The sequence below is a fragment of the Microtus pennsylvanicus genome, chromosome 19 (assembly GCF_037038515.1).
Source record: "Microtus pennsylvanicus isolate mMicPen1 chromosome 19, mMicPen1.hap1, whole genome shotgun sequence".
Classification (NCBI taxonomy): domain Eukaryota; kingdom Metazoa; phylum Chordata; class Mammalia; order Rodentia; family Cricetidae; genus Microtus; species Microtus pennsylvanicus.
Window position 1 is genome coordinate 17,597,692 of NC_134597.1, and position 19,895 is coordinate 17,617,586.

General features: G+C 37.1%; 1 protein-coding gene across 7 annotated transcripts in view; it reads right to left on the bottom strand.

Moving 5' to 3' along the window:
- The window catches only part of Cadps2 (calcium dependent secretion activator 2), a 505,709-nt gene that overhangs the window by 150,115 nt on the left and 335,699 nt on the right, over positions 1 to 19,895 (bottom strand). For all 7 annotated transcript variants that reach the window (XR_012908510.1, XR_012908509.1, XR_012908508.1 and 4 more), the window contains exons 10-11: positions 11,765 to 11,873; positions 8,163 to 8,363 (exon numbers count right to left, since the gene is read on the bottom strand). Coding sequence is in view for 4 of the 7 variants with exons in the window: in XM_075953365.1 (XP_075809480.1) it covers positions 8,163 to 8,363; positions 11,765 to 11,873 (310 nt within the window). In the remaining 3 variants the exon portion in view is untranslated. The remainder of the gene's footprint in view (positions 1 to 8,162; positions 8,364 to 11,764; positions 11,874 to 19,895) is intronic.

The following is a 19,895-nucleotide window of genomic DNA, read 5'->3' on the forward strand; positions in this document are numbered from 1 at the left end:
AGAGTAGAAGAGAGAGTAAAGTGAAGCAGATCGATAGGTCATACGGCACAGTTAATGGCTGTGATAAAAGCAGCTACAACCTACTTATTTAACAAAACCAGTTAATGCGCTGAAGTCTCAATTATACTTTTCAGGAAACCTACACCCTACAAAGCTGTTACTTTATAACTTTTGTGTATGTCTACATTTCTTCATCCACATTTTTTTCTCATAAACTAGAACAAAAATTAGCTATAATATTGTCTCATGTTTCATTTTCAGAACATATTTTCATATAGTTTTCCTTTGGCATAACTTATCTACATATTTTTTTAAAAGACACAGTTGCGACATCTGAATCAGTTAGGAAATGTGTTTCCAACCACCTGTATAGCCGGTATCTGTTGTATAAAATTGGGTTTTTATCAGATTACCTTCAATTAATGTTTATTGTAAGAAAAAATTATTCAATATTTTTTAAAAATAAAGAACCTCTATAGTACTATTCAAATGTTCACTGCTACGATGCTAGCACATTTCAGTGAAACAGTGTAAGAAGATTATCACAATAAGCCGGCAAGCTATGATATTATTAAATGATGCCTGTGATAGTGCTATAAATTGTGATGATTAACCTATGGACTAACTACAGATGTGGGGCATGGTAATTGAGAGTGCTGGTGGAGTTTCTATGGTAACAGCTGGATATCTATGCTCTAACATCTTTAGGTGGTATTGTCACCAAGAGTGCTAACGGTAGATGGAATCAAATCTAAATTGGGCAATACTGCTGTTTGCTAGAAATTCAAGAAGTGATAGAGGTCTCAATCAAGTGGTATGTGAAAATTCGAATGTTTCATTGGGATAATAGCTGTGTGGACTCATTAGAAGAGAATAGGAGGTCAACAGTTTCAATTTATACAGATAATACTGACTTGAAATTAACCAACAGAGCAAACACAGAAGGACCACCAAAGACCTGGCTAACCTCTCTGCTGTGACGGAGGATATTATATTGTGTGGGCACTGACCCCAACTAGCTTTATGTGCCAAAGGATCCACATCTCCAGAAGGGCATTGAAGTCAGAGCTCAGACTATGCAATGGAGAAATTACTTTTCTACACAGTAATGACTCTGTGGCTTTTGCTTCTCTTAGTGTGGTGAGCTGTTGTGTACATACAACAGGAAGGGCATGAAGACAGGAGAGGGCAACTGAATTCGGAAACTTTGAACAGCAGCTGGAAGTTACTGAGGAGTCTGGGATCAGGACTCAGTAGCAAAGGGCTCTGATGACAGGGATCCCTAGCTGAGACCATTTCTCCTCTCTAAAACACAGAACCACCTTAGATGAAACTGCTGAAATAAAATTCACTTTGCTATGCTTAAAACTAACATATGCTTAAGGGGCTTGCCCACAGATCCATATACCTTACACAAACCTGTCTGTAAATTTCTTGTAGTTAAAAATTTACGGGAAGTTACCTGTAAACTTGCATGAGTTAGCAAAACTGCCATGTTTTTGTTATCACATATATGACCTTCAATGAGTTATGTATGTAACAATATGTGTATATAACTAAACATATGCTTATACAACAGTATTATAATGTTTTAAGTTTCTGTGCAGTTAAGTCTGGTAAGTATGGTCTTATATATGTAGGTTTTTGCTTAAGACTAGAGGAACAGTTAATACAAACATTTAGGAGTTAATTCATATTTCAATTATTGATCAAATAATTTATTAGCTTCTTTTTGTTATGTTAGTTAAAGTTGACATGGTATGTGCCTTGTTTTTTGTAGTAAATAATACAAAATTATTTTCACACAATAAAAGTCTTAATTAACAATGGAGACTGAGGATTATAAATTAGCAAAGTAAAAGAGTACTGAACATTCACCAGAACTAATATGTTCAAGGTGAAATAAACTAATGCTTTACCTATGAAGTGTAAAATTTAACATGGAAATGAGGAAAGTAAGGTGTTGTTTAACACAGCAACATACTAGCAATGTGGAAAGCAAGTTCCCAAAATAAAGCACAAGCTCTGCTCCCTAAAAACATACTAGGCAAAAATAAAATAGATGGTAGTGTTTCTGGATCATGGTTACAAAATATTATCTTATTTGTAATTGTGTAATATTTAATTATGTAATATATATGCAAGTGTGATTATGTAATTGTGTTACTATGAGTCCAGAAGAGTGGATTCGGGTCCCCTAGAGCTAGGGTTACAGGTGGTTGTGAGCTGTCTGACATGGGTGCTGGGAACCAGATTCGGATCTTCTGCTGAAGAGTAAGTGCTCTCACCTCCTGAGCCATCTCCCCATCCCCCTGGCTCACATTTGACGTTTATTATTAGAGGATAACTGTTTTGTCATGTGGCACTAAGATCAAAAATAGATTGTGCTATATATGTAATTAACAAAAAATGAAAAGCAAGGTGGTTTTGGATCGAGACAGCAAACAAAGGGTAGGTAAAATCCTGCTCCCTGTCCAAGGCAGCTTGCTACATTTGAAATGGAAAATTTATTAGCAGCACGTGTCTCCTGTTCGGCTCACTCTGTCTAAAGGGTTTCTACACAGGCTCAGATATAAAGACAAGATCTGCTTGTTGGAGAGATCTATAAATATGTACTGTTGTTGATGTCCTAAAAGATAAGGTGATATTCTACTAAGTTAAATTTTATAAACATTATTTTGACTATCCTTAAGTACTCATTATGCTGAGTAAAGGAATATACAGGTTAGATAAAAAAGAGAATATTAGAAGAAGAAAATAACTGGTCCTTCAATTCAATTCATTAATTATGAATGTTTTGGGTATAAGTATGCCTCCTACCTTTTCTTATTACAAGTAGGTTCCTAACATAGAGGAAATGATACCATACATAATCTATAATGTTTCTGCTTCATATATTCTGGATATTTTTGGATGTTATTAAAACATTATCTTTACATCTACATGAATAATAGGTATTAGATTGTTTCTACCTTTGTTGTGGTTAAATAATAAATGTGAGAGCTAATGAAAATTTTCTGAGTTTAGCTAGGAAGTTGGAGGTTGATATTGTAAAAGAGATGACAGTCTTCCAAGTTCTTATCAACACAAAATATAAGCAGAAAGAAAGAAAAGAGAAAGGAAGCTTATCTTTACCAACCACAGATCAGCAAAGAAATTAGAAGAGGAATGAGAGAAGGAAGTACAGTTATACAATGAGTCACTTTAACTTTATGTTATCTACTTTTATTGATGATTAATAAAGTGTTCCAAGAAATGACCAGGAAGAAAGAGAAAGGAACAATGTGGAACCATGGAAGGCATTAAGGGATTGAGAGCAAACTCAAGAAGGTCAGAATTGAGATGGGAATGTACCCATCTTCCTCCCCCTTGTTCCCTCAAAATTTGTATTTTGTTTATTTGTTGAAAACAGATTAAAAACAAGAGGTCTGCTCTGATGAAGAATACAGCTAGAAGCTTGCCGACAGAGGGAGGCAACATTAGCAGTGATAACAGTTTGTTTTAAGTCAGAACAAGTACAGCCAGTGCCACCCAGCCTGACTGGCACTGTCTTAACCATAAAGCTACACCAGACAGAAAAAAAAATGATGTCAGGAAATGTCCTAGGGCAGTCTTTTTAATGTGCCAAACGCCTCCATGATTCCATGAACATTGATGCGCACTATCAACCAGTATAAAAAGTGAGTCAATATAGATGCAAAATTTATAAGGCAGATTATATAAATTTTAGATACAGAATAAGCACTTAAAATATTGTTTTGGATGAAGTTTTTTTTTTGACATTTCAACTGTAATGTCTTTTTCCTTTTTTTATTTCTTAATTTCATTTTACATTCCATCCAAAGTTCTCCCCAACCAGTGGCAATTTCTTATTCATGACATTAATGATGCTGCAATGATTGATCTCAATTGTCAACTTGAGCTGGATAATCACCTGGGAGATGGGCCTCTGAGAATTCCCGTGGGAGTTATCCTAATTAAGTTAACTGAGGTGAGAGGATCTGCCCACCATGGGTGGTGCTATTCCCTAGGGTGCAATCCTGGATGACAGAAGGAGAAGAACGTGAGCTGAGCTCAGATGCTCATTGATTTCTTCTTCCTGACTCTGTGTGGCACATGGCTGGCTGCTTCCAACTTCTGGTCTCTTAGCTTCCCCAGCATGGATCGAGTGTATTTTGAACTGTGAGCCAAAAAATTCTTTCTTCCTTAAGCTATATTTGTCTGGGTATCTTAGCATAATAACAGAAAGGTAACTAAGACAGGTATAACTATTTAAAGAAATGAGAAACCAAGCGCCTAATTCCAGCATTTTAGATGCTGATGCAGGAAGATTACAGACCACGAGTTCCATCATGAAGCATTGCCTTAAAAGCAAAAGCCAACTAACAGCAAGAAAGAAAACAGACTTCATCAAAAATTGATATACATTTCTTTTGAAAAGAACTGTTATAATTTATGGTAAATCAAGCCACAGATGAGAAAATATTTGTCAAGTAAGAAGTTTGACAAATATCTTGCAGAATATAGAAACATCTCTCAAAACTCAATAATAAGAAAGTAATTCAAACTAAATATTGTAGAGGTCAACTAACAAAAAAGACAAACAAAAAGAATAGCATCTCCTGAAACCATAGGTTTTTAATGAAAACCAGGGGTGGGTTAACCACAAGATTTTGATTAGAATCCTCTGAGGCCCCTAAAACAATACAGACATTTACTGTGTCTGAAGGTCGCTTACCAGAACTAGATGGGCAGACTCTGCTACTGAAGACACCACATGTTTTGGTTGTAGCACATATAGAAATCTAGCTAGAACCAAGATGAAAGCTTTCTTCCTGCTACCAAGCTGCCATAATGCCCAAAGATACTATCCAAGATGTTTGGGGGAAGGGCCGGAACAGTATTTTCAATAAGAGTCTCACTCAGTTGTAGACCTTGTGTGCTCTGCTACTGACTAGCCAGACAGAAAGATTCCCTATGCTGCAATAGTGGCAAGCCAGTAATGGGAGCAATCAACATCTTTTTGACTGGATGAGAAGCCCACTCCACAGGAAAGAAATCCCCTCTGATGCTGCGAGCCTGGCCAAAACCCATGGCTTAGGAGGTCATAGGCCATAGTGAAGAAGCTGTTCTCATTTTTGTTAAAATGGACACAGCATACTTCCCAATAACTATGTTCATATGCATTAGCTTTGGTCAAAGAGGTTTCCTTTTACAGTGGGCAACAGAATAACGGTAGAGAGTCGGAAATGAGAAAATGCAGAGCCTAAAGGACTGCTAAATATTTTTCCTTAAATAGAAAAACCACTTTACTCCCTCTAAAGTTCAGAGAACACTAGACAGAGGGACTAAAAAGCATCTAAGAGTGAAAGAGAAGAGAATGAGGAAGAGAGTGAGATGGAATGCCCTGTGCAGAGACACCCAAGGCCCCAATCGTCCTGAGTACAGACAGTTAATTTTATGGGATGATGAAGATGTATTTTCTTCAGTGCGTAATCACCCGTAAGAAACTCATACTTGTAAACAATGCCTCACTCAGGACCCTTCAAGAAACTCCAAAAACCTCAATGCAAAAATAACACAAAAATAAACAGGAAAATTAAAAAAAATCATGAATGTAGAAAGGAGACTGGTTGGGAATAGGAAAGACGCCTATAGAAGTGGGAGGGGAGCAAGAGAGGACAATGAAAGGTGAAAACAGTAGAAATACATCACGTACATGTGTGAAAATGCTCTAATAAAACCCATTAGTTTGTATAATTAAAAGTTATGCTACTTGAAAGTAAAAAATATGTTCATATATGGGCAACAATACAGTAGAAAAACAGGAAATATAGATACAATAACAATCTAAGCATGACATGTGTAGAAATTAGCCAGGCTAAGAATAAAGGAGTGCTCTACAGATAAGAGATTAGTGTTAAAAAACAGTGTAGGACTTTTGAGTAAATGAAGATTTATTTCATAGGTGCAGCTGAAACAAGTTAGTATTAATCAGGTAAGATTTTGGATACATTCTAAGTATTTTTTTTCTCTATAAGAGTAAACAGGGAAAATATAAAGTGAATATCGTGATATTTTATTTGTGTTTTAATAAGTAAAGTTTGCCTGAATATCAGAGTGCAAAGCTAGCCACACTAGACAGCCATAGAGGCCGGGCAGTGGTGGTGCCTGCCTTTAATCCCGGCACTAGAGAGGAAGATAAGGCAGGAGGAGAGAGAAACAGTGAAACCTGTGGTTTGGTAGAGAACACTGCTGTCTACAGTCACTCTGAGGACAGGATCACCCCTTTGTCTGCGTCTTGGTAGAGGTAAGAACTCTCTAGTGGTTGACTGCTTTGCTTTTCTGGTCTTCAGTCTGAACCCCAATATCTATCTCTGAGTGTTTATTATTTGTGCTACAAGTGATCGTAACAGTAGGCACATGTACTTCATTATCACAAAGTAAATAGCAAGGAGAATGGGATTAGGTTCACACACAGAAACAGGAACGAGTATTTCCAAAAGAGAGGAACAAGAAACTAATACTCCAATATTACTCGTGAAGCACTGACTGCTCACATATTAAACTCAGATTTTCAAGAAGACAAAGAGGTTCACATTAAATACCGTGGAACAGTATCCCACGAGATAAAGGACAGAGTATGGTCTATGAATGTGGACAAAATACTTTGTCTATGAATGTGGAAAGAATCCAGTTCTAAATATGTCTGTTTGTCTATGGAGAATCCAAGTCAGGAGAAACAAGAGTATAGATCATCCAGAAGGGGAAAAATAATTCAGGAATAATGTCTGATTAGAACAATAAAAAAATACACAGAGGAGGAAGGAAAGCATTCTGGGGTGTGTGTGTGTGTGTGTGTGTGTGTGTGTGTGTGTGTGTGTGTATGTTTGTGAGCTGACAAAGCCTTACATCTGATGGCTCAATATGATAGCCCATGGCATCATTTCTCACCTGACATTTTCAGCAGAAAAGATGCCATTGATGTGGCCAGGCTGACGGAAATGTCTAAACGACCCCCAGAATGAGCTCTCCACACTCCACGTGGAGTGTAGCATAGTTACCAAGTGACTATGCACTACTGTAGCAACAGCCTGCTGGAAATGTGAAGCAAGGCATCCAAAGGTGGCAAAGGAGTTGAGATGAAGGCACAAATCCCACCTTTAATTGTTTGTCCTCTTTAGAGCCTTTAAAGATGCTCAGATGTAATCTACTGAAGAGTGTCTAAGAAGGAGAGGGTAATTATTTGATGCATGAAAAGGAAAAGAAGAAAATAATGCATGTCAAGATGTTACTATCCCGCAGGAGAATCTTGACAATAAAAAGCCACAACTTGAGATTAAACATAGAGACAGAATGCTTTATGTAGAAGTAAGGGAAGTTTTCTAAAGGAGTGTAAAAAGATAAAGTGATCACTGCCAGTGTGTTTGGAACTGCTCCTAATGCAGCTACACATTACACAATCAGCCACTACTGATTCAACAGGAAAGATGCACTGGATCTGAATGTTTCAAATCAGCATACAGAAATTGAGGGAACACTAAAGCGTCTGGAGATAAGAAAAGCTGTTTTTTGTTGTTGTTGTTTTTTTACTATATGTTCCTCTTATCATTCTACAATACAGAAGGAACCAGCCCAATTATTCTTGCAGTTACCAAAAACAAATGCACAGTGTGATTCTTCTACATTCCATAGAATTTCATCAAATTTCACTTCACAATATTTTTCTCCTAACAAGAAACCTAGGCTAAAGATACAATAAACAAAATAAAATTTGCTTTTGGAATGTCTGTAGAATTTTTAAAAATGTTTTGAGATTATAATATAATTGCAACATTTCTCCCTTCCCTTTTTTTTGCTTCAAAATCTCCCAGGTCTTCTTCAGATTCGTGGACTCTTTATTCATATTATTACTAATTGCTATTACATGTAACTATGTATACATATATATTCCCAAATATAAGCTGCTCAGTCTATCAACACACAGGTATCACTCCAGATTTATGTGAAAAATTAGATAACTAATTCTATGTCTAATAGAAACGACTTTTATTTAATTAGTTAATTAATAATACAAACTATAAGACTGAACAAATTTCCCTCAGTTTTATATTTTATTAAGGTTATTAATTGATAATCAAATTAATTTTCACAAAACTTACAAAGCTGAGCATCTGCATGGAGAGTTCCTCCTTTAGGATTTAGCTTCTGGCTTTGAACCACAGGAACTGGTTTATAAGACTGGCCCGTGGCCCTGTACATGGCTTGTACCCATAATATTCTGTCTTGTTCATCGTCACTGGCGAATATTACAGTATCCCCCTCTTTAACAGCGTTAAAAAACACCTGACCACCCTGAAGGCCTGTGGAAGAAGAGAGACACCATTAACATTTAAATGATTGGCAGATTTTATTTACCCAGCCTCATCCGTATGAGCTCAGTGTTTTAAATGATCTTAGTTGAGAATCATATCCCTAGTCCACAATTTAAAGGGGCACAGCCAAAACACTTGTACATATAGATCAGGGAGACTCTAGCTCTCGACAAGACAGCATTAGGCAGTACAACACACATACCCCATAGAAACGCAGAGTGAAGTCTGGTATTCCTTGCCAGAGGAGTAAACACTTTGTGTTGGCATATTTACCATGAAGTGAAATATGAACTTAGGGGAAATAAAAATACTGGTAAGGCAGAAGTGATACTTCAGTTTGGATTGCAGTTTAGTCTTTAGTATTTCTATTTGTAAGTGAACAATTAGAGAATATGGCCACCAATTTGTACTTCATCTCGGTATGTTATATAAAAATGTATCTAAGTCTTAACTACCGGGGTTTTTTAACATTGCTGATTAATTTAACTGCCTTCCATATATCCAATTATTCGCTCATTTTCGAGCACCGTGTCTTCAGTCCTACAGCCACCACAGATGGAGGAGCGCACGCACCTGGAATCTTGATCTCAGAGTATTTGGAGTTTGGACTTGAGCTCATTGCAAGTAATGAGTTACGTGAAGGATGAGATCCCAGTCTTAACACCAATCTCACAAATACTTATACCCAGAACATGAAAGCAATTTTTATACAGTATTCTTATTGTCCATGGATTTTAACTCCAACTTGTCAATTAAGGCCAGATGTAAAATTTTCTAGCTGTGGTATCATATAAATCTTCAAAAAATGTTTCAGACTTTGATTTTAAATTTTCTATTAGGTCACGTTCAAACTACTTTAACATACATGGAGGGACAGAAATATAAGGAAGTGTTTTGTGTAGGAAATTAGAATATAATATATATGTTGGAGGAGTGGTATTAACCTTAACTGGGAGGCAGAGGGATGAAGACCTTCGTGAACCTGAGGTCAGTCTGGTCTACATAGTGAGTTTCAGGTTAGCCAGGGATATATAGACTCTGTCTCAAAATTTGTCTGTCTGTCTGTCTGTCTGTCTATACATTTACAGCTATCATTTATTGGCATTTTAGTATCTTCTCTGTAATTTTGCTTCCAAGTGATGTTTCTGCATGTATCTCATCTAATTTTTCTATCACCAAAATTTAAGTATTTTATTATTGTACAAAAATTATAGAGATGAGAATAGATCCATATCTATCTCCATGCACAAAACTTAAGTTCAAATGGATCAAAGACCTCAACATAAATCCAGCCACACTGAACCTCACTGAAGAGAAAGTGGGAAGTAGCCTTGAATGCATGGACACAGGAGACCACTTCTGAAATAAAATACCAGTAGCACAGACTCTGAGAGCAACAGTTGATAAATGGGACCTCCTGAAATTGAGAATCTTTTACAAGGCAAAGAACATAGTCACTAAGACAAAATGGCAGCTGACTGAATGGGAAGAGATCTTCACCAACCCCACATTGAACAGAGGACTAATCTCCAAAATATATAAAGAACTCAAGAAAATAGACATCAAATTACCAAATAATCCAATCAAAAATGGGGTACAGATCTAAAGAGAAAATTTACAAAAGAAGAATTGAGAATGGCCAAATGACCCTTAAGGAATTGCTCAACATCCTTAGCCATCAGGGAAATGCAAATCAAAACAACTTTGAGGTACCATCTTACACCTGTCAGAATGGATCAAAAACACCAATGATAGCTTATGCTGGAGATGATGTGGAGTAAGGAGAACACTCATCCACTGCTGGTGGGAATGCAAACTTGTACAGCCACTTTGGAAATCAGTATGGTGGTTTCTCAGAAAACTGGGAATCAATCTACCTCATGACCCAGAAATACCACTCTTGGGCATATATCCAAAAGATGCTCAATCATACTACAAAGGCATTGTTCAACTATGTTCATAGAAGCATTATTCATAATAGCTAGACCCTGGAAAGAACCTAGGTGCCCCCAACTGAAGAACGGATAAAGAAAATGTGGTACAATTACACAATGGAGTACTACTGAGTGGGCAAAAAAAAAAAAAAAAAAACCAAAGACATCTTGAAATTTGCATGCAAACAGATGGAACTAGAAAAGAAAAAAAAAACATCCTGAGTTAGGTAAATGAGACCCAGAAAGATGAGTATGGTATGTACTCACTCATAGTGGATACTCGCTGTAAAGCAAAGGATAATGCGTTTATAGTCAATGACCCCAGAAAAGCTAAGTAACAAGGAGAACCCTAAGAGAGACATTCATGGATTCCCCCTGGGAAGGAGAAACAGACAAGATCTCCTGAGAAAATTAGGAGTGGGGAGAAGAGAGGGTGGAAGGGGAGGTGAAAGGGAGAAGGGGAGGGAGGAGGAGAACATGAGGGAATGGGATGTTCAGGAAGGGGGAAGGACAGTGAGGGAGAGAAAGAAAAGAGATAACTTGATAGAGTGTTCATTAAAGGGCTAGGGAGCAACATGGCACTAGGGAACTTTCCAGGAACCCACAAGGATGAGCCCAGCTAAGACTCTAAGCAACAGTGAAGAGGATGCCTAAATTGGCCTTCCCCTGTAATCAGATTGATGACTACCTTAATTGTCATCATAGAACCTTCATCCAGCAACTGATAGAAGCAGATACAGAGATCTACAGCGAAGCACTGGGCCGAGCTACCTGAGACCAGCCCAAGAGAAGGAGGAGCAATAATATGAACAAAGGGGTCAAAACCATAATGGTGATACCCACAGACACAGCTGACCTGAGATAGTGAGAGCTCACTGACTCTGGACTGATAGCTGTGGAACCTGCATAGGACTAAATTAGGTCTACTGAATATAGGGGACAATTGTGAGGTTTTGACAGTTTGTGAGGTGACTGGCAATGGGACAAGGATTTAACCCTAGTGCTCGAACTAGCATCTAGGAGCACATTCTTTTTAAGGGATACCTTGCTCAGCCAAGATATGCGGGGAGAGCCATGGTCTTGCCTTAAAGTGAAGTGTCAGACTTTGTTGACTCCCCAGGGAAGCCTCACCCTTTCTGAGGAGTGGATAGGGAGGCGGGGTGGAGGGAAGGTGAAAGAAGCAGAAGGAGGGGAGGAAGTGGGAATGGGGATAACCATGTAAAATGAGAAAAGACTATATTAAAAAATTATTAATTAAAAAAATAAACCAAAAAATTATAGAGATGCAGATGATGGTAAAAGACATAATTTGAACCTCAAAGTCTTGTCCATTTGCATGAGCTTCAGATAAGCCTTCTATTCATCAAGGGGCATTTTAAGTGGAGAACAAATACAGAATATTACGAAGCTGTGGATATCCACACACGACTGGAAAAGTGGTTCATGTAGCATTACCTGGGTGGGGGTCTGTGTAATCCACAGTGTATCCTTCAAGTTGCATTAATTCCTGTGGTTCAGACTTCTTTTCTCTGTAACTGCACATAGCGAAGGTGTACTGGCTAACCTGCCCAGTGGAAACAGAAAGGTGGAGATAGAGAAAATAAATTGTTTTCAGTTAAAGAATAATAATCAAATTTAACTTTTAGTTTTTCTTTACCCAGACTTCTCTCCAAGCAGAAACATGTAATCTGCATGTAAATTATTCTATATTAGCATTCCTCGAAACCCAGCTCATCTGAAACACCTTTCGTAGGTCAGCTGGCAGTTAGAACTCCCATGATGAGTATGGTGTAGTGTATCCCTGCCAGATATACTTACATAGGAAATGGAAAACCAACCAGCCAGATGTGATACTACTTCACATTCACTCTTGCCATATATTCACAGATCTGTACGCAGCTCCTTTTAATCTCTAACTAAGCATGAACAGCGAACAGATCTCCAGTTTTCCACAGTTACATGGGCACGGTATATCAGTCACATCTGTCTTAGTAAGAGAACTCTCAATCATTGTCTTTGTTTTATCCTAATCTGGTCTTGAATACAGCAAACGGATTACTCCTAATCCACTACCAACTCCAGCGTTCATCCTCATGTATTTCCACCTCATTCTGGTGCTATTAGTATGTTAGCGTTTAGTAACAGGATACTTCACTGTTAAAATATATAATCGTATATATTAAATATCAATTTATATTTTATTAATATTACATTTCTCTAATATTAAGTAGTTTCTGTTTATTTGTTTTCTTGCTGGTCACTGCTTCTTGAATCTCATGTCATCATTTTGAATTTAGTCCCTTCCTTTATTAGAAGCTTTTGTGTTCTTATTCATAAATGACCGTCTGCTTTCTACTCCGGCAATCCTATCAGCATTTTGAAGATAATATTCCATTTTTAAAGGGTTATGTGTCCATGCTGAAAACTTTGGTGAAACTTCAATTGTATTCTCTTTATACTCAATCCTCCCCCTTTGTGGCTGTTCTTAAATGTTCTCTCCATCTTTGGTGCTGTCATGATGGTCAGCTGGTAAATGTGTTTGGCATCAAGCCTAACATGACTTGAGTTTGACCCCTAAGACTCACACAGTGGTAGAGAGCAGACTCCAGTAGGCTGTCCTTTATTTCTATGCAGACTCAGTGATACCCACACACACACATATGCAAATAAACAGACAATGTAACAAAAAGGTTGCTTTCCCCTCCACTCACTCTAGTTTCCCTGGGAACTCTTTGGGAGTGACAAGCATATCCTAGTTAGGATCCTGTGTCTCTTCTCTTGGATAATTTCAGGCAATATCAGTTTTAGATCTTATCACTTCTAAACATTGATTTTTGTCCCATTTTTACTTTTCTTCCTTTCAATTTTATAAAAAAGTATCCTGGAGCTTACAGTCTTTCCTATATAGTCTTTAACCAATTATGTATTTCTTTTTTCTCCATCTGTCCATTTTGGGTTGTAGTTAATTTCTTTAGAGTCCTATAAATAGTTGCATTTGTGATCCTTATTGTAGTTTATTTTAATTTTTATTATAGATTCCTTCAATTTACTGTTTAACCTCCCCTTCTGTAAGATTCGCATCTCAGGGTCTGTATTTTTAAGGTATTTAAGTTCCACCTTTGGAAAGGGCCTGATTTAAATCCCTTTTTTGGTTTCCACAGTGTGATGTTCTGTTCTTACGTTGTGGGTTCTTTTATTAAGTTTGTGAGACGGTTTAGAAATAAAAACAGCTTAAATAAAACTGTTCTATAGTTTATGTATGTGATAGTTTAATGGCTGAAGTCCTTAAGGATCAAAACAGTTTAGTTTCATAATCTTAGATCATTAGCTATTTCAATATAACTTTCTCTATGGATATTCTATGAAGCCTGAGTAAATAATTGATATCTCCATGTTCTTTATTCTAGATGTTCCAGGGTTAAGTCCAGGCCAGAGTATTTTATATAACTTTTCATTTATTTTATTTTTACTTATATGCTGCCCTCCCCTCCCTCTCTCTGTGTGTATGAGAGTTACATGTACATGACATGAACGCAGGTAAGGAACCTTCCATGGAGCTGGAGTTGTAGGTGACTGTGAGCCACCTGACTCAGGCGCTGGGAGATGAGAACCTGGGCCCTCTGCAGTGCAATATGAGCTTTTCAAACCCGAGCCAGCTCTTGACAGCCTGGGTATTTTTTACCTTTGATATTTCATTTATATTTAATAAAACAAAGATATTGAGTACAAGTTAATTGAAATTTTGAAAGCTAATTTTTGTACACATTTAGACCCTAAGTACAAACTCAAGTTTATAAGGCTGGGGGTAGATTATTGTCTTGGTGCATCATCTCTTGGATATTTTTTTCTAATTTACTTATGATCTATATTTTAAATTCTGTCTCAACTATGACTTCCTCTGATTAGACAATAAATATCAAGCACACCAACTTAATCCCACACTCCAGCTGCCACTGCAGCCACAGACCTAATTCATATGGAAGCTTACATATCTTGTTTTTGATCTCTGGCCCTTTTTCTTAGAATTCAGTTTAGCATATAAGAAGATGAATAATATATACAATCCAGTACTTCTAGGTGTTGGACAAGAAAATATTTATCTCCTAGAACTGGAGACTGAACCCAGGGTCTTGAATATGTTAAGCACACATTCTACCACCAGGTTCCATTCCTAACCCTTGTTTCTATGACAAAAGATCATAGCATAGCCTGGTAGTGAATTTTATAATCCTCCTGCTTCAGCCTCCTCAGTTATTGAATAATAGGATGTGCCATCATGGTCATCTCAAAAAAGAACTGTTAGTATTACAACTAGACCACATTACCAAATGAAATACCTTAGCCAGGACTGTAATTACCCCCACCCGAGGGACTTGCTGATTAATAGATCTAATTTCTGTCTTTGAGATATGAACCTAAGAGACATCAAATGCCAACCTGACATTCCAGACATAAAAACAATTACAGTGCGGGGTCTAGTATATAAAATAGAGCAAAATAAGACAAGTTGTAGGGGTAAGTTATTGTAATTAGATGTTAAGGGCTTTGGCAATTTATACTTTCACAATAAATTAGTAACAAAACAAAAGACTATTTTCAACATATAATTAATAAACCTCACATCTCTATCTCTTACTTGAGAGACTTTAAAACCATAATAAGAGGAGTTCCCTGGCACATCACTGCCGTAATAATCCGAAACCTGCTGAGAGAAAGATGAAGAACACAGGAGGGTCTGACTTCTCTACACAGCTGGCAAATACCTCCAGCAGTTACGAACAGAATATCACTGGGTGAAGTACTCCAGACACACTATTCATCTTGCCCACTTCAATCATTTCTTCACCCGAACTCCCATGTAGGAGAACATTAACTTTATCTTAAAAAATTCTTTCTATTTCTCAATCTAAACCCCTTACATTTTTCCCCTAAGATCTTTAATACTGGTCTCCATTGCTTTTCTAACTGTATGACCTTGCCTTCTGTCTCCTTCTCAATGACACAACTTCTCCAGACTGTGCATAATCCAACTTTGGAAGTGTGCAGCTGAAATCTCTGCCCACGTCTACACGGAAGTTATTTAATTTAAATTAAAAAATGTTCTATTCTACCATATTTGAAAGTGCGATACTTCGGAGAGTATAAACTATAATTTTTATCTTGTTTTAAAAACAAGTAGCACAAATAGTTCTTCCGGCCATATGACATAAACTTCTTCCCTCCCTGTACTCCATCCAACATCTTCCATGCCCCCCTTAGTCCTTCTAAAATCCATAGCCTCTTATTATTTATTATTATTGTTTCACATCCCCTTACAATGTTAAGTTTACTTAGTATTATACATACATGTTTAGGGCTAACCCTTTGTGATTGGCTATCTGACCAATCAGGGCTTGATCCTGGAGATGACAAACTCTCCCTATCAGTAACCATTAATTGCTTATGCTCTTCATCTATAGGGAGAACCTTCTGAGAATTCCCCTACCCACACTGGCATGTCAATTGGTGTTGTCATTTTTTAGGTCTTGGATAAGTAAGTTTCTCAGCTAAGCTATACCACTTTCAAAAGCTAGAACTATGAAGATTTAGGAAACAAACGTAGAGACAGAATAAAATCCAGACTTGGAAAACAGCTAGTTAAGGTGTGATTACTAACACAACAAATGTGTGTTTGTATTATTCATTTTATATCTATATGTGTATGTGTGCTTGATTGTTTGTTATATACACAACATATATGCAGTATCTGAAGAAGCCAGAAGAGGGCACTGGATTCTCTGAACTGGAATTACAGGTGGCTGTGAGCCAGAACATGCGGATGCCAGAAACAGAACCCAACTCCTCTCCAAGAGCAGCAACTGCTCTTAACTGCCAAGCTTTCTCTTCAGCCCTGAAAAAGCTATTTTAACTTCTTAAAAACATATGTAATCCATGAGAAATAAACCATTTCTATGGAATTCACCATTTAGAGAAAAAGAAAACGTTAAAACATTGGAAGGCAGTGTGAACTAAAAATAAAGTAGAAAAAGATAGTATTTTTAATTATAAAGATTGCAATGTATAGAAAAATAAACTCTATTGAGTTTGACATATACATTTTCTCTTGTAGTATGACTGGAGCTATTAGAATTACGCATTTATTTTTATGGTAGTGTTACATTCTACTGAGCCACTATCAGCAAATATTGACCCAATGAATAAAAAGTTATTTTAGCATTGAAGACTTAATGCATTTTGATGATGTAGTAAGGATTTGAAGAGAATACTTTTGCAACTCAGACATTAGGATATTCTGAGGATTTGTAACTCACTAAATAAGTAAGAGTTGATCTGAGAGCTAGAATTTATTGAAAAAAAATATATAATTATTTTCTAAAACAAGCTGTAAAATTATGATTCGTACCCTTGTGAGGGTGCGGTAGGAGAATTATGAGTTCTAAGCCAACTTGAACAAAACAGTAAGACATTTGCTCAACAAAACATGACAAAGCAAAAACAAAATTGGAATCTGCTGTAACATAGTAGTTCTAAGAAATGTATGATGAAGTCATTATGTAAGATAATCCCGGACTACTATCAAAGACGAACAAGAGCACTGAAGAAAAAAGTGAATTAAGTAATAAGTCAAGGTTACTGATCTCTTTATTATTCATTTCTTCTCAAATATGTATGTAATTCCAATATCCAGAGGGCTAAAGTACAGGACTGCCTGAGTTACAGATTAAGATCTAGTCTTAAAAATCAAATAAAGCCAAACACTGCTACTTCCATCACCAACAAATAAGTCCTTCACCCCATGGAAAGGACAACGAAGTAACTTTGGGTAGTGAATTCTTCAGCAGAAAACAAAAAAATAGTAATAAAAGGTAGAGGATTGAGTGCTATGAACACACAGGGATTGGGTGCTATGAAGACACAGATATTGGATGCTGTGAACACACAGGGATTGGATGTTGTGAACACAAAGGTATTCGATGCTATGAACACACCAGGGATTGTTGACTCTCCTCTGCTTCTGCCTCTTTACTCATTACTTCTCTTCTCTCTTTTGGTCTTTCCCCCATTTTGTGGCCTGATTCTGACCATATCATTATGGGTAAAACAAGAGCATATGACTTTGGTGTTGAGGATGTTAATTGAAAGCCCTTACAAATGAATAATAAATTGACAGAGACATGAAAAAGTGGCCATGCACCTAATTGCAGTTTTAAATACTATGCTGCTCTATTTCTAGTAAAATTATTCTGGGTAATTGTGCTATAAATTAAAAGATATTGTCTTACTACAATTCAAAACATTGTTCTTCCAAAGGATTTTTACGAATATTGTTGATATGTTTACATTGTTATCTGTTAAAGTATACAGACTTGATATACATAAACCACCAAAAGAGTGAAAATTTTGTCATTTAAAAACTAGATATTAAAAACGATCAGTAGGTATCCAAAGGGAAAAAAATAGTGATGTTTATTCTTTATGTAAATTGGAAAATAGGCCCAGGTCCTGTTAACATTTATTTTAAAATTTTATTTCTAGCTGGATTCAAATAATAAATCACTCTTTAACAGCAGGTCATACAAAGTCTCAAGTACCAATCAAAGGATCTTTAAAGAAACTGAAGGCGAAAAACACAAATTCCAGCTTTAGAGGAATGAGTCCTTTTCTAGAACATGGTCACAAAATGATGAAATCTTAAAAGGCTTGCTTAATTTATGTTTTACCAAAACATCTCAAAAACTACCCAATAGATTCAAAATCCCTTCTAGTAACTGGGCCCACAGGTACAAGGAAGAGTACAGATGGGAGAGTAACAGAATACCAACGGTGAACAGAGTTGTCACTAACAGTGTGGAAACCTGACCCACGGAACAACTGGGACCCTGCAATTAGGCTTTGGGAAGATCCTGGCTCCAGCAGTAACGAACCTACTAATAGTAGACGCTGAGTCACAACTTACTTTTTTGGTTCAATTATGTGATGCACACTTCAAAATCCATTTGCTTACTCTAGAATTCCAAGAGCTCCGACTTTACCTGTTTATTTTACTAGGCCATGCTATGTCACATACATAAGGCTGATTCAACAAGCCATCTATAGTTTGCATTCAGATGGTAACACTATGGAGCTACTGTTTGCCAAGGAGGGCCCAGAACACGTGGGACTCTGCTGCAAGGTCATCTGCAGGAGCCAGAGGTCACCCTGCTCCATTCTTGAAACATGGAAGTCTGACCCACACTGGTCAAGTATTTGTTTTTCTCATAAGCTTCCTGGTGTATTACTGAACAAAGCTCACCTAATTTACTAGATTAAAATAGAAAAAAAATCCCTGCAGCAATCATAAACATTTAATATTCTTTTCTCAGTCCACTTGTAATGACTCCAAAAGGAATAGATTTGTTGGGAATTGGGGGAGACAGACAGACTTTAATCTGAGGACAGCATTAAGTCTGGCTTTGGCATCATTGCTTTTGTCAGGGCACTTTTACCTGATGGTGGTGGCCCCACATGGGATCCATGTCTGGGATAGGAAACCTCCTATTTCGTTCTTAATTGCCAACCTGCTTGCCACCTGCCCATATGCACACATGTAGGTGCTAACGAAGAGATTTGAGAGACCACAGCATCCGGGTTTGTATGTGTATTACTACTGTAGGGATCATATTAACGGCTGGCAGCTTAGCAACTGCCACCATCTCATTTCAGTAAGATTAAGGCTTTTAAAATCCTTAGCTGGAGATATTCTTGGCAGAGGGCAAAGGTGCTCCAGGAGTTATTTAAAAAAATAAAAAAAAAACCCAGAGCTTAATTTAATCAAGGAAAATGAACACATCTTCAAGATACTGACAGATTTGAGTTAAATATATAATATAATTATCTGTCTTGGCCAAATGGCATAGAGAGATCTAACAATCATGTGTAAATTCCTTCAAAAAAAAAAAAAAAGAAGGGTAGCCTTGTTACCCAAATGCTTAGTGATCTGCATATACTCATTTATTTAACAAATATGTAGTCTCTTTCTATGTTTGATAGAGTGCTAAGCAGATACTCTAGAAAGGGTACACAGATTAAAAACTTAAATGTATCCATAAAATATTTTAACTGGAGATAAATGTTCCAGAAAAATTAAAACAGAGAGCTGCGACAGAGAGTTGTTGGGATTTTAAATTCCGTGAGTGGATAAGACACATTTGAAATGAAATCTAACTTAGTCAGTAGAAAGAACAAAGCCATGGGGAAGAGAAAGCAAGTGCATTATGTTTGCAGGGAGGTATAGGAGTGCTCAAACTATCTGAGGGAAAGCAGGGGACTTCCTCTAAAGTTGCATAGGCACTGAAATCACAGAAAACTCATATTTTTAGGCAGCACTGGAAAGGGGTCCAGAGACCTGGAAGATGCCAAGCTTTTGGCTCCGCAGCAGTGATGCTGGATTTTAGAACGGTAGGCGCTGATTTGTGATAGGAAGCTAAGGACCAGAAACCCGTAGAATGTTTGTTATGTCATGGTTATTTATTATTCTAAGAGCCATGGGAGTCACTAGAAGGATTTAGGCAGAAGGGTATCTTTTTTAAAATTTTTCTAATAAGGC